Raw genomic sequence first — 14,587 nt, 5'->3', positions numbered from 1 at the left:
ACTCGTACTCATTTAGCTTCTAAGTGGTCAGACATGTGTCAATTAAAAATTATTTTGTTACTAACTCTATAGCTGACTGCCAATAATCATTAATCTCTTGGCATAGCATACTATGAAAATATAATAGCCACAGGTGTCTTCAGGGCATTCGATTTCCTGGGTTGAGTGTGCAACTTAAGCACGAAAAAAGGCTATCTCTGGTTAAGATGGACAAGAAATGTGTTTCCCCGGGTCCGTCATGGTTCACATCCACCTTGTTTCTCCGTATCTATGTTAAAGACCTTGCTCTTAAACATTCTCTGTAGAGGTGAATTTATATGACGCAATGAACTATTTTGCTGTATTGGATTACATTCTTATTTTCTTTAGGTTTGATTGTGAAGTGCCATCAAACGCGTTCACTTGAGAAGAATCGACAAACTGCCCGGGAATTACTACTGACGAAATTAGATAATGTAATGAACGGCGAATTGAGTGTGGAGTCGCAGAAGGAAAAAATCTTAAGGAAAAAGTCAAACGAAGTAAAACGAAAGAACGAAAAGCTAAGGGACTTGAAAAAACAGTGGAAAGAAAGAGAAGAGTCATGACAGACCTAAGCTATTGTATCCTTGTAGAATAAACGTCAAATTCAGTCTTCAGAAAACAAAAAGCACATCAGGATCTTTGTATCAACTGAGCTTGATCTATCGACCAAAAATTTTGATTTTGACACCACTTCAAGCACGACTTAGTCAAGAAATAGCCAGATTTAGCTCTCGAATGCTAAAACTGGGTCTGGAAAATATATACCAACCATATAAAAACATAAAGAGTATCATCCAATGATGAAGTTTTAAAATCAGTAAATTGTCGAATGAGTATTTCGGCTATATATGTAACAGCCGTCTACAGCATTTTAAATGAGTAAACTAAGTATAAAATTGAACTTGGGAGAAAAAAGAGAAACTAACAATCAATAAAACAATCCCAACATCATGACTTGTTAATTGTCATTGCAAAGTCAGTTTAACTAGAAACTGTCTTCATCTGAGAATAATGGGTAGCTCTGTATTAATTGGGCCTAAATCTATTTTAGGAACACAATTTCTTTTTCCCCTTACCTGTTCCAAATTGAGCAATAGCCAAATCTATTGGTTATTGCATATGCCAAATCTATATGCCACGGAAAAAAAATGCTTTTATTTCAACGGTCTTTGTACTTAAAACAATCTATTTTTAAATATAGCATATGTAGTGGCATTGTGAAGTAGCTTGTTCATTTAGAAATGTAAGAAGGGAATGTTGGCTATGTTTACCATTTGCATCATCAATTGAGTCTGCACCAAGATATGTTACTTCATGGCCTTCATTATATTTCTTTAACTAAAGAATTTTTGCATATGATTAATATTTTGAGGGGTTTCTATTAAAGTTTTCTGCTTGGCAATATTAGCTAATTAAGTTCAGTGGTCCGCAATTATATGAGTCTTTTCCGTTCGTCAAGAATTATTTCGGCTTAAGTTATGATTCACATTCCCTCAAAGGCTTCTCATCCATTGTATATTACATTGTTGAATTTTGGATATCCAGTATTAGCAATTCACAATATGTTTCGCGAAAAATTTAAGCGCTGTCAAGAAAAATTTAAGCGTTGTCAAGAAAAATTTAAGCTCAGCATATACATGAACGCATTGGCTTCCAAATGAGCTCTTAGACAACTTTCCACAATTTTTCAACGCTCCACTATTGCTGGAGAAATAAAAAGAACAAAAAAGAGGTATCAGCGTGTCAAGCTATTTTTCAGAATCCCCGAAAAATTGTTTTTCATGATTAACTATTACTGTTAAGACAAACATAGACGACCGTTGTTATTGCATAAACAACTCTAATGATTTTTTTTTTGGGGGGGGGGGGGGTAATTTGCTTTTCAAGGCGTGTTTTTAATTGTCCACTTACTAAGAGGTATGGGGGGTGATATTACAAGGCAGGGAGTTGCAAATTTCCAGTTACGGATTTTCAACCATGGTGATCATAATTTGTACCCTTTTAAGGCTTCTCAGCCTTTTAAATTTTGAAATGTCGGGGTGGCCCGAAAGGGGGGGATACACATCTCTGCCTTTACTTAAGTCACACCAGTCGTTTTTTTTAAACTCGCCCAGGTTATTGGTGCTCATTTTTAAGGTTTTAAAACTTCCCAGTAGTAAAATGGCACATTTTGGCGCTAGACAGTTTCAGTGTAGTGCCTACTCCTGGTCAAAGAGTTGTATAAACTAAAACAGGTTTCACTACCCTGGTGGGTCTCTCAGTGGTCACATGATTTCCGAAAGGACTGGCCTAACAGAAACCTGCTGTTTCAAAACTTGTTTTTGCTCGTCTGTATTAATTCGATCGTTCATATCACAATCTATAAAACTGATGAATAAAGGGGTTCGATGACTCAGAGACATCTCAATTATTAATTTAAGAGTGAAAATTTGGTTGACACATTCTCTCCCCTTCCGAAAACCACACTGTTCCTCTCTTAAAACTATCTGAAGCATCTCAAGTCTGGAAAGTATAATCATACTAAGTAATTTGTTTCCTACAGAAACCAAGCTAATGCTTCTATAATTACCACACTCACTTTTTAATAGTCGAAAGTGACTGGAAGGCAACTAACACCCCTTCCACGCCCACCATTTCCCGAAACACATTCAATCAAAATTTTGAGATAACCATTTTGTTCAGCGTAGTTGATTTCCAGATAGAAAATATGTTTTTGAGGAGGGCACTCCCCCACAGCCCTCAGGGCAAGGGTTGTGAGTTATGCCCTGGGGGCATATACGGTTTTTATTGAAAGCGTTGTCGTAAAAACTTCAAAAAAGGCTCATTCAACCGAAAATTCAAAGGGCTAGTGCCCTATTTAATAGTCGAAAGTGATTGGAGGGCAACTAACCCCCCTCTCACGCCCACCTTTTCCCAAAACACATCGAATACAAATTTTGAGATAGCCATTTTATTAGACGTAGTTTTAAGATCTGGAAATTGCGTTTTTGGGAATGACAACCCCCCCACATCCCTAAGAGCACGGATGGAACGCTACGTTCAGGGGGCATTTGAGGTTTTCATAGAACGTGTCGCTTTAAAGAGGTTAAAAAGAACACGTTTAGTCGGAAGCTTAAGGCGCCAATTTCCTGTTTAACTGCCGCAGGGGAGAGAAAGGCGACTAACACCCCTTTTTCGGCAACCATTTCTCAAAACATATCCAGTAAAAATTTTTGATAGCCGTTTTGTTCCACGCAGTTTAAAGTTCAGGAAATTATACCTTTGAGCAGGACACCCCCCACAGTCTTCAGGGCAAGGATTATAAGTTATGCCCTGGGGGTATATAAGAAATTGAAATCTTTGTCGTATAAACTTGAAAAAGGGCTCATTCAATTGGAAATTCAAAGGGCTAATGCCCTTTATAAAAGTCAAAAGTGATTTGAGGTAAACTAACCCCCCCTATTACGCGCATCTTTTCCCTAAGCACATCCAATTAAAATTTTGAAACAGCCATGTAAGTCAACGTAGTCAATTTCCAGAGAGAAATATGGTGTTGAGGAAGACACTTCCCCACACCCATCAGGGCAGGGGTCGTAAGTTATACCCTGGGGACATGTACGGTTTTTATAGAAGGCTTTATCGTAGAAACTTCAAAAAAGAATCATTCAATCGGAAATTCAAAGGGCTGGTGCCCTTTTTAATAGTCAAAAGTGATTGGATGGCAACTAACCCCCCTATCACGCCCACCTTTTCCCAAGAGACATCCAATAAAAATGTTTAAATAGCCATTCTATTCAACGTAGTTTTAAGTTCTGGAAATTAGGTCTTTCAGGATGACAACCCCCCCCCCCAAGCCCTCCGGGCAAGGGTGGAAAGCTATACCCGGGGGGCATGTAAGATTCTTAAAGAAATCGTTGTCGGAAAAACTTCAAAAAGCGCTCATTCAATCGAAAATTGAAATAGATAGTGCCCTTTTTAATAGTCGAAAATGATTGGAGGGCAACTAACACCCCTTCCACACCCACCAGTTCCCCAAACACATACAACCAAAATTTTGAGATAGCCAATTTGCTAAACGCAGTTGAAAATTCAGGCAATTACATCTTTGAGCAGGAAACTCCCCACACAATCTTCAGGGCAAGGGTTACAGGTTATGCCTTGGGTGCATATAAGGTTTTTAAAGAAAGCGTTGTCGTAGAAACTTGAAAAAGGGCTCATTCGATTGAAAATTCAAAGGGCTAGTGTCCTTTTTAATAGTCAAAAGTGATATGAGGGCAACTAACCACCCTCTCAGGCCCACTTTTTCGCCAAAAACATCCAATCAAAATATTTAGACAGCCATGTTATTCAACGTAGTTGAAAGTTTTGGAAATTAGGTCTTTAAAGACGACAAGGGTCCCATAGCCCTCAGGGCAAGGGGTATAAGTTATGCCCTGGGGGCATATAAGGTTTTTATTGAAATCTTTGTCGTAGAAACTTGAAAAAGGGCTCATTCGATTGAAAATTCAAAGTGCTAGTGCCCTTTTTAATAGTCGAAAGTGATATGAAGGCAACTAACCACCCTCTCAGGCCCACTTTTTCGCCAAAAACATCCAATCAAAATATTTAGATAGCCATTCTATTCGACGTAGTTGAAAGTTTTGGAAATTAGGTCTTAAAGAATGACAAGGGTCCCATAGCCCTCAGGGAAAGGGCTGTAAGTTATGCCCTGGGGGTATATAAGGTTTTTATTGAAAGCGTTGTCGTAGAAACTTCAAAAGGGCTCATTTGATTGGAAATTGAAAGGGCTAGTGCCATTTTAATAGGTTGAAAGTGATTGGAGAGTGACTAAGGCCCCTTCACGCCCACCATTTCCCCAAACACTTCCAATCAAAATTTTGAGATAGCCATTTTGTTTAACGTAGTTGAAAGTTCTGGAAATTAGGTCTTAGAGGATGACAACCACCCTAACAACCCTTATGTTCTGGAAATTAGGTCTTAGAGGATGACAACCACCCTAACAACCCTTAGGGTAAGGGTTGTAATTTATGCCCTGGGGGCATATAAGGTGTTTATAAAGCGCTGTCGTTTCAAAAAGGGCTCATTCGATTGGAAATCGAAAGGCCTAGTGCCCTTTTTAATAGTCGAAAGTGATTGGAAGGCTTGACATTTTTATAGTAAAGATCGATGTGGGTACAATGTATCACTTCGTATCGAAGGAGTTGTCATAGGAACTTCGAAAAGGGTTCATTTGATTGAAAACAGAAAGGGCTAATGCCCTTTTTATAGTTGAAAGTGATTGGAGGGCAACTAATCCCCCTCCCACGCCCACCCTCCCATTTGCCCATTATGTTTAAAAACTAAATGTTACCTTGAGATTAAATCAAAATGCAGTGTGTTAATGCTATTTCCCAATAAGGCATCTCAGCAGTATCCCAAGAACGACTGAGGGTATTATGTCCAAACTTTTGGGGCTACTTCTGCTCCTAAAATTTAACCAAATCAAAATAGCGAAAGTGTATCCAAGCTATCACAGAAAGTAAACAGATTTTTTTGCAAATGGTGTCAAGTTTTCCATTTCAGGTCATCTAGAGGAGTTATGAAAGTAAATTGAACACTGCTTTTTGTATCCAGATTTTTAAAGGGGTGTATGTTGTTAAAAATTGCTGAAAATTTTTCTCCAGCATATAAATAGCAGGCCAAAGTATAAAGTCTTAAAAAAATGAAAAGATTTAAAGTATTATTTTCTTTTTCCCTGAAAAGACTGTCAATATAAAACGAACAGAAATTAATTAAAAAAACTTTTTCCACAAAATAAGTTATTCAGAAAAAATTAAAGAACTCCATTAAACAAAAAATGAGCAAAAATAAAATCAAATAATCTACCAAGCGTGAAACTTCCACAAATCAGCATTGATAAATAAATAAAACCCAAAACGAACAGAAATTACAATAAATAACCGAGTCAAACTCAAAACGAGCAGAAATTAGCATAAATTGGGCTCAAAACCCTTATGCTTTCCCAAAGCCAGAACATAATTTGCACTTTACTGAAAAAAATAGAAATGATATTTGTATTGTCAGTTTAATATACATATATTGATATTTCGTAACCAAAATGTTAATATTATTTGATTTATTAAAGTTATAAAAGTAAAAACATTTATATTTTTTTCAGTAAAGTGCATATTTTGTTCTGGCCTTGGGCAGGCATAAGGGTTTTGAGCCCAACTTATGTTAATAATCTCAAATAATCTTGTACCAACTCCTCCTCTCTACTAAACACAAATTATTTTCACTAACATTCCTAAATGCGTTTCTAACTTTCCTCCCTAAGGCACCATCAGCGACTTCACAAACTAGTTTCCTAAAATTATTACGTCAATCTTCTGCATTGTCAGATTCTAGACAATCCAGATTAGTATTCAACTGTTCCTGGAAAGTAGAATAGAATAATGCTTTATTTTAAAACTTTTCACAAGCGATATATCGCCGAATATAAGTTCGTGTAAAAAAAATGAAGTAAACAATAACCATCACAAGCACTTCAATGAGATTAGGCTAAGGGACAACAAAACATTAAGAAATATAAACAGACAACATATAAACAAATAGAAATTAAACAATTAAGGGAAATATTAAAGTGACTACAATAATGTCATATCAAACAGGTCTTACATTAAAGGTAAAAATTTTGTCATATAATGGCATACAATAAAAAAAGTTATAAAAAAAGAGTGTCAAAAGAGTTAAAATAAAGGATTCATTAAGAGGTATTGGAGGTGTTAAGGATTTTAGTGAAGGTTGGTATAAAGCTGTCTAAATATCTTTTTTTTTTAGTTTTTACAGGTTCTAGAATAGAGATGGGATTTTTTGCCTCTCTCCGGAGAGGCTTCCGTTCTGGATTATGGGATACCGGGAAAATGTCTTCATTTTGGATGTTGGTTTTCGCATTATCATCAAAACGGAGGCACAGATTATGTCGTCTATTCTCCAGGGTTTTGATTTTAAGCATTTGTAAGAAGTAGGAGTAAGGCAACTTCCGTTCCCGTGCGATTATTTTTAAAGCTCTTTTCTGAGCGGAGTACAACCTTATGCTTTTATTTTTACTTATTGAGAAGTGCTATGGAGGGCAAGCGTATTTGAGGGTTGGGCGAACGAAATATATGTAAAATTTCAAAATATGAGAAGTCAGGCATTGATATTTTGCCAATTGCTTAAGGAAAGCTATGGAAATATTGGCTTACTTGGTTATGTTTGAAATATGGGCTTCCCATTTAAGATTGGAAGTTAAAGTTACCCCTAGAAGTTTTATTTTTTGTGTCATAAGTTCACTTGGAATAATAGATGTAAATGAAGGGGTTGTGCTTAGAAAATTGATTGTTAAGATTGTATATTTCAATGGGTTACATGCATTTTATTTTTGAGGTCAGCCGTTACAACATATTCAAGGATTTTTAGTGGACTACTTTTTATATTTATCTTGGTGACATCTAGTAGAGTCATATCATCCAAAATTTTCATCGTAAGGGGATATCTTCTGCCAAATTGTTTACCATAACGCTGAAAAAGATGGGTCCAGTTATACTACCTTGAAGTATTCCCTTATAGACGGGTAGAGGTTCTGAATAAGCATTCATGTATTTGACCACTTGAGATCGTTGGCTTAAAAATGATGAGATGATTTTTACCAGAGAGGGGTCGATTTGGAATTCGTGGGAAAGTTTATCAACTAAAACATTATGGTCAACATAATCGAAAGCCTTTTCTAGGTCAACTGAGATGAGCTTAGCCTAGGTATTTGATGTCTCTAGGTTTTTCAGTATTGTTTCATACATATGTATTAGATAGTGGGACGTTTCCAAATTGTCGGATTTCAATACGTTCTGCAATTGAGACCCTGAGCCAGTCAGATAAAAATGATTCATACAGCTTTGAAAAAAGTGGTGTTAATGTTATTGGTCTAATTTAGTCAAAATCAACCACGGCACCTTTTTTTGGAACTGGAGTTACATAGCCTTGTTTCCAAAGTACCAGGAATTCGCCTGTTTTTGTTACCTTTTTTAAAATATCTACCAGTGGCTCTGAGATTTCATTGGATAAAGCTTTTACAATTGCGATTAGAATATCTACAGGGCAGATACTGTTTTTTTTTTTTTTTATTTTTTTTGTAATCTCAGATTTTGTGATTATTGGTAAATTATTTTAAGAGGTTTGGGAAGGAATTCTTTCCGGATTCAGCGGTACATAACGTTGGAAAGTCAAATCAGGGTGGCGGTTTAAGTCGTTCGCGGTTTTTATAGGAGGCTCATTTAGGTTAAAGTTTAGTTGTTTAGGTTCTTTGCCACAAATAAGTTTTATTTCCTCACACTATTTTTTTTGGATTGGTACTGCGTAAGTGATTTATTTTGTTCTTGTAGAAATTTGATGCAGCCCTACGAAGTTGCTTTTTTAAATTTTTCCTTAATTTGTTGGCCTCTAGAATTTTTCCTTCTTTAAGGCATTTAATTTTTTCCAGAATTATTTTTAAGGTTATGATTGAAGAACGGTTTGTCGGTGGAACAATTTTTGGTTTTTTTTTCCGGGAAAGATCCAATGTAGTGTTTAGTTAGGAGTCCGTGAAGCTGTAAGACTTTGTCAGTAACATCATATACATTTAAAATTTCAGTCCAAGTGTCGCTTGTTATCCAATTTCCAAATTCTAATAACCCTTTATCTGTTACTGGTCTGGAGCAAATTTCGGCAATCTTATAATTGAGTTTGGCCTCAAAATTTGGGATAATTTTAATTGAATAATGGTAGCTAAGACCAAGTGCAGGAAGCAGAGTTGGTTTTTTATAGTATTGTTTTATATTAGTGTAAATAAGATCTAGTTGGGTGCCTCCCTTCGTCTTTGGGAAATCTACCATTTGCTTGAGATTAAAATTACGGCAAGTTTAGTCTAATGATAAATCATTTTTGTCCCCTAATAAAAAGATTCCGGTATAAGGATATTTTAGTTGATTTTGATCAATGCTGCCATTTAGTTTTTCTTTGAAATTCTGTTTTGATTGGGAGCGAAATAGAAAAGTCCAACCAGAATAATATTTAATGGACGGGGCAAAACCTTTGGTCTAATACATATTCAAATAATTTCTTCAAACTCGTTAAAATCTGGTGTAGGAATTGGTCTCGGGCATAAATATTCTCGAATGAACAGCAGAACACCGCCCCCTTTTTTCCCAGAGGATGGTCATGGGGCCTTAATTTGATAAATTTATGGTAGCCATTTGAATTTAGTAAAGATGGATTTTGGTTATGCACCTCCATGATGGAAATAACGTCTAGATCCAATAGTCCTGCAGCTACGCTTACTTCCTTAAGCTTGTCGAAATTCAAGTTTTCGGCATTACTTAGATAAATTTTTGGGAAATTATATCGTGAAGCGTCGCAATATTTTTCATATGATCTATATTTATTATTTTGAAGGTGGGTTGTTGTGGGTAGTGGAGTCTGGATTGTTGTTTTCTGTAAGGGTGGGACAGTTTTGGGGGGTGGGAAAAGTGGAACACTATGACAATTTGTATTTGCTTCCAAATAATTCACACCTGGGTAATTCTTGTGTGATGAGCAAGGCCGTATCCACGGGAGGGTGGGGTGTTCCCCGGTTTGTAGCCCCCCCCCCCACAAAAAAAAATTTTTGACCGAGTCGAAAATAAGTCGAAAATTAGTAAAACCTAGGTAAAAATCAATAAAATTAGTCGAAAACTGAGTCAAAAATTAGTAACCCCCCCCCCCGAAAAAGTCAAAAATTAGTAAAACCTCCCCCGAAAAAAAATCCTGGATCCGCCCTTGGTGATGAGGGTCGGGAGGTATATGGGGGAGTAGTGTGTTCCTTGGGGATAAAGTGGGGAGGGGTGACTAGGGGGGACATAGAGAGGGAAGGGATATGTTTGAAAGGGTGGGTTTGATTTGTTGACAGAGGCTGTGCATGGGAGGAGGCTTGACCTAAAGAGTGGTCTTTGTTTGCGAGGGATGAAACATAGGTTAGTGACTGACGTCGAAAGTCTTTGAAGGGAGGAACTATAGTTTGGCATGGAGAATTCGGCGTTGGTAGAGAAAAAAGTGGTGTTTTTTTTTCGGTATTTTTGGGGAGAAATCGGGGCTAAAAAACGGGGCCTCTGATGCGAGGGAGATTTACGGATGTGTAAGAATGAATACTTAAGACTAAAACACACTCCACTGTTACATTTTTAGCAGGGTCTAAGGTGGGGAAGATTACAGTTCGGGTTTTGACAGGAACCTGAATTTAAAAAATGTATACACGAATGGACAAACCTGCAAAAAAGCTTCTATTACACTTATTATTCAGATGAAATTTACAAGCAACATTCCTTGCTTCGGAATTGTCGCTAACGTCGCCAAAATTACTGGAATATTTGTAAACACAGCTATTAACACTAATCATTTTCTCCATCGGTTTAATGTTTGCCTTTACTTCACTTTTATTATAAATTGGGTCAATGGCTGCATTTCCAGTTGCGTGACCGGAAAAATATAATCCTTTAAATACATAGCTTTGTCTTTTGGTTTCTAGGGACCCACTCTTATCAAAACGTGTCTCATTGAAATTTTGTTCGTTGCACTTCCTTGATTCCTTAATAATGACTCCATGAATATCATTTAGATTTTTGTTTGTATCACTAATTAATTTGTCAGATTTATTCATTGCAAAATTTGTCTCTAGATCAACGTATATTGTAGTCTTGTTGAATTTCTCAGTATCATAAATTTGGAAACAATTTGAAGCACAATAGTTATATATTTCGATAATAATACTCTCCATTTATTTTTTTAATGATGTTAGACTGAAATGTGGTACTGAACAATGGGAGGGAGGTACGGGGAAAGCAACAGGGTGGGATGACACATGGACACTTTTAGTGCCTTTTGGGCACTTTTTCACTCTGAGGGACACTATTGGGTCAAAAAAGGCAGCTTTTTGAGAAAAAGGACATTTTTCCAAATCAAAAACCAAATGTCTTTATTTTCTTCATTTTTTTTTATAAATACGACTGTTTTTAATATGTACTTTACTTTTACGCTTTAGCAACGTTTTGGGGATTTTTCTTCGATGCTTTTGGGTGCGGTGCGAAGATTATTTATCAACTAAAGAGGAATAGGACCAAAAGTCTTAAACAATATGTTATGCTAGAACTATCAAATCCCTCTTTTTCTTCTGTACTATGGTTAACGTTTGTCATCAAGATGGTCAACTTCTAGAACCCACTTACTGCTGGTGGTAAAGTCACCAAAACCGCTGAGAAGCCTGGGAAGAAGAAGTGAATGGCCATTCCCTGCTGGCGTGTTTCGCGTGAATCCCTGTGGCGTGTAGCCGTGTGCACATGGCTATTAATACACTGTTGTCATAGAAAGAAAGGAGTTTCGCAGAAAAGCTGTGTTGCGGATCAATTTATAACCACTAGCGAATGTTTCTGTTTTATATTCTATACTTTCAGCTGTGATTTTTTGTCAAACGCTGGTCGCCAGTTTCTATCGAGTATAAATCAAGCGAATTTATTTCAATCGGCTTCTCACTTTTTAGTTCTCGAAAACCTCATTTTACTCAGGGCTACTTCTAAACAGGGTCGCCACCCTGGCCTGCGAGAATTTACTAAATCTCAGAGGAAAAAATTACTATATCGTATCTGTTTTTACTAAATATTAAAAAAAAAATTTTCCGCGCGCGACTACCGCCGCACGCGTACCATCAAGCATCGATTTTTACTATAAGGGGATAATCGATAGGATTTACATAATCTTTTTTTCCTTTTTCTTGTTCTTTTTCTCTTTTCCTTTTTTCCTTCGTTTTCTTAGTATGGTTGAAAATTCCGGAAACCTATAAGTTCAAAAATCCTTTTTTATTATTATTATTTGGATGTACAACTGGATAGGCGTCATATTCCAGATGTGGTGTATCCAAGACGTCAAAAAATAGTCGGGAATCTCGGATTCTGGAAATCCAGCTGATGAAGCCCGGCTTTAATTTGTCAATGGTCTTCAGGTCATAAAATTCAGTTATATTGAAATAATTGTAGGTATATTTAAAAAATTGAAAAACAATCAACGAAGAAAAACAGCTACAACTCATATTCACAAAGCAATTCAGACGAGTTTCTGAGGTGTGTTTGAAAGTGACGACTTTTGAAATTGGTCCTCCAGTTTCTGTTTTTAGGTTTGAAATCAAAACCCTTCAATTTTGCATTTTTAAGAGGAAATTTGCCAGTTTTAAAACACTAATTGGGCTGGTCTTTAAATAAGGGATAAGCTGCTTACAAAGATTTCTGGCACATTTTAAAGAAACTAATTTTGGATTTTTTTTTAACTGAATTTTTCTGGGTCCTCTCTCGTTCGTATTCAAGGAAATCAAAAACAAAAAAAATCTATATCATTTCAAAATGGAAATGACGTAATAGGCTACCGGTTTAGTTGTAGAATTATTTAAATTAAAAAGTACGCCTCAAATTGGACTAGGGTTGCCAAGAAAACTTATATAACATACAATAATTAGTTTAGAAAAATATCACTGTGTCAATAGTCTTCATATCAGACAAATCATACAAATTGAAAAGTAAGAAGGAAAACATGTAGTCACAATTAAAAAAAAGTCGCCCTTAAAAGGCTTTAATCGTACTCGGCCTCATCCGAATTTAAAGTATCCACTAGTGTTGAATTCTGACTGAAGGGGTCTACTTGTTTCCATTTCTTGATAGCCCAAGTCAAATCGCTGGGGATTACCCAGTCATGTACTCCACTTGACGACCTAAGAACAAGTTGCTTTGCTTTCATCAGAGACGAAACACTCGAGACATTTAACCTATTCAGGCTTTTGGTTTTGATAACAGATAAAATTAAGAACTGTCTCTTTGCTCCAACAATTGAATAGGGAAAGCTACAGAGAGTCAGAAAGAATTTAGGCAAGTAAGGAAGAAGTTGGTTTGCAACAGCGTCTTTAAAGGGACAAAGCTAACTAACAAACGTCACAGCTATTATGATAGTCGGGGAAAATTTTCTGAAAACAAATTACGCCGGCATACCAGTCCTGATTTTAAGTAGTTTGCCTTTCAAAGCGAGTGTCAATAAGAAGCCTAGAAAAAGGTAAAGGTTTTTAGGCGCTAGGGTTGACGCGAAATCGCAAAATGAGAGCAATAGTCGCCATAATATCTAATATAATCGAAATCAGATTTTGTAATGAATGGAGCCTAATTGTTTTACTGAATTCATGGAAAATAAAAAAAGTTTTGTTTCCTACAAATCATGACTTTTTGCTAGATTTCGGGAAATTTACTAGATCTTTTAGATTTACTAATTTAGTAAATTTAGATTTACTAATTTAGTTTTTTTATTTTACTAGATCTAGTAAAATCCTACTGACGATGGCAACCCTGCTTCTAAATGCTCAGAAAACGGCAAGATAGAGGAGCTGTTAAACGATTTTAACCACTTGAACAACCAGTTGGCTGAGTGGTTAAGGTGATTGACGTCTTTAGTTTAACTTTAAAACCATATAGGTCAAAATAGAAATTTCGTTGCTACATCCGTTCGTACCTTGTCGCACACAAAGTTTCTTAATAGCTACCGAAGATCAAAGACTTGTATCTTTTTCGCATAACTTATGAAAATCCCGAAGTGAAAATAAATCTCTATGGTTGGTTCTTTCCTTTTCGACTAAGATAGGTAGCGGTATCGATAATCGATATAACATTTCACTCTGTTGACATTCTCATGACGAATTTTTTTCTGCCATCTCTTCAAATTGAACTAGCACTAAACTTAATTTATAGGTAGTGTTAATGTCAAAGCTGGAAATACCTGCAGATCTCATGCAGGTAACAGACCGAGCAGTATGAAGGACACTAAAAGTGTCCTTTTTTGAGTCTGATTTGGACACTTTTGTCCCTAAAAGTTTTGGCAACCCTGCAGCAGGGTGGGCTGGAGTCACAGTCTGTCTGTGTTGTGGCACTTGGTTTACTGAATTCCGCTTCAGTGTTTGTAAGGTCTGACTGGCAAAAAGCATCTTTAGTATGAACTGGAGGGGGGGGGGGTTGTCTGACGCATATTTGGGGCTTCAATTTCAGCTTTACTTCTAGGAGAAGCTAATAGAGCTAAATAATCAGTTTAACAAGCAGTATCGGACTTGGACTGGCGACTGACAACTGACTGTATGGATTTAGGGGTAAGCCTATTGTCTTTCAATATGTCTATAAAGCATCAGTTGACATCCGTCTTCTAGATCTTGGAGTAAGTTGTGGTGACAATACCAAAGTAGAAGGTGAGGAAAGACTGAGACTACTTACAGATGGTTCTTGTTTTGAAATGTAATCGAAGCATAGCCAGACACTTTTTCACTCTAATATCTAGATGCCTGCAAGTTTGTCACGTCCAGCATGAAAGTGGCACTTGTAACTACTGCATTGTACTGAATTTTCTGTAAATTTTATTCGACACTCAGGACATCTTAACATATTGACCTCTGAGAGAAACTGGGTCAAAGAATTTTAACTGGATATAGTCAAAAAGAGACACTACTAGATGGTGACCTTTACTTTTAACATCAATAACAGCA

General features: G+C 36.6%; 1 protein-coding gene across 2 annotated transcripts in view; it reads left to right on the top strand.

The window, feature by feature from the left end:
* LOC148956409 (mitochondrial translation release factor in rescue) overlaps positions 1-632 on the top strand; it is a 30,599-nt gene extending 29,967 nt beyond the window's left edge. For both annotated transcript variants that reach the window (XM_089095252.1, XM_089095243.1), the window contains exon 3: positions 370-632. In XM_089095252.1, the coding sequence (XP_088951378.1) occupies positions 370-587 (218 nt within the window). In that variant the 3' untranslated portion in view covers positions 588-632. The remainder of the gene's footprint in view (positions 1-369) is intronic.
* The last annotated feature ends 13,955 nt before the right edge of the window (positions 633-14,587 follow it).

This window comes from Artemia sp. Qi Xiang Cuo, chromosome 1 (assembly GCF_049724085.1).
Source record: "Artemia sp. Qi Xiang Cuo chromosome 1, ASM4972408v1, whole genome shotgun sequence".
NCBI classification, from domain to species: Eukaryota; Metazoa; Arthropoda; class Branchiopoda; order Anostraca; family Artemiidae; genus Artemia; species Artemia sp. Qi Xiang Cuo.
This window is presented reverse-complemented; position numbering and strand designations above follow the sequence as displayed.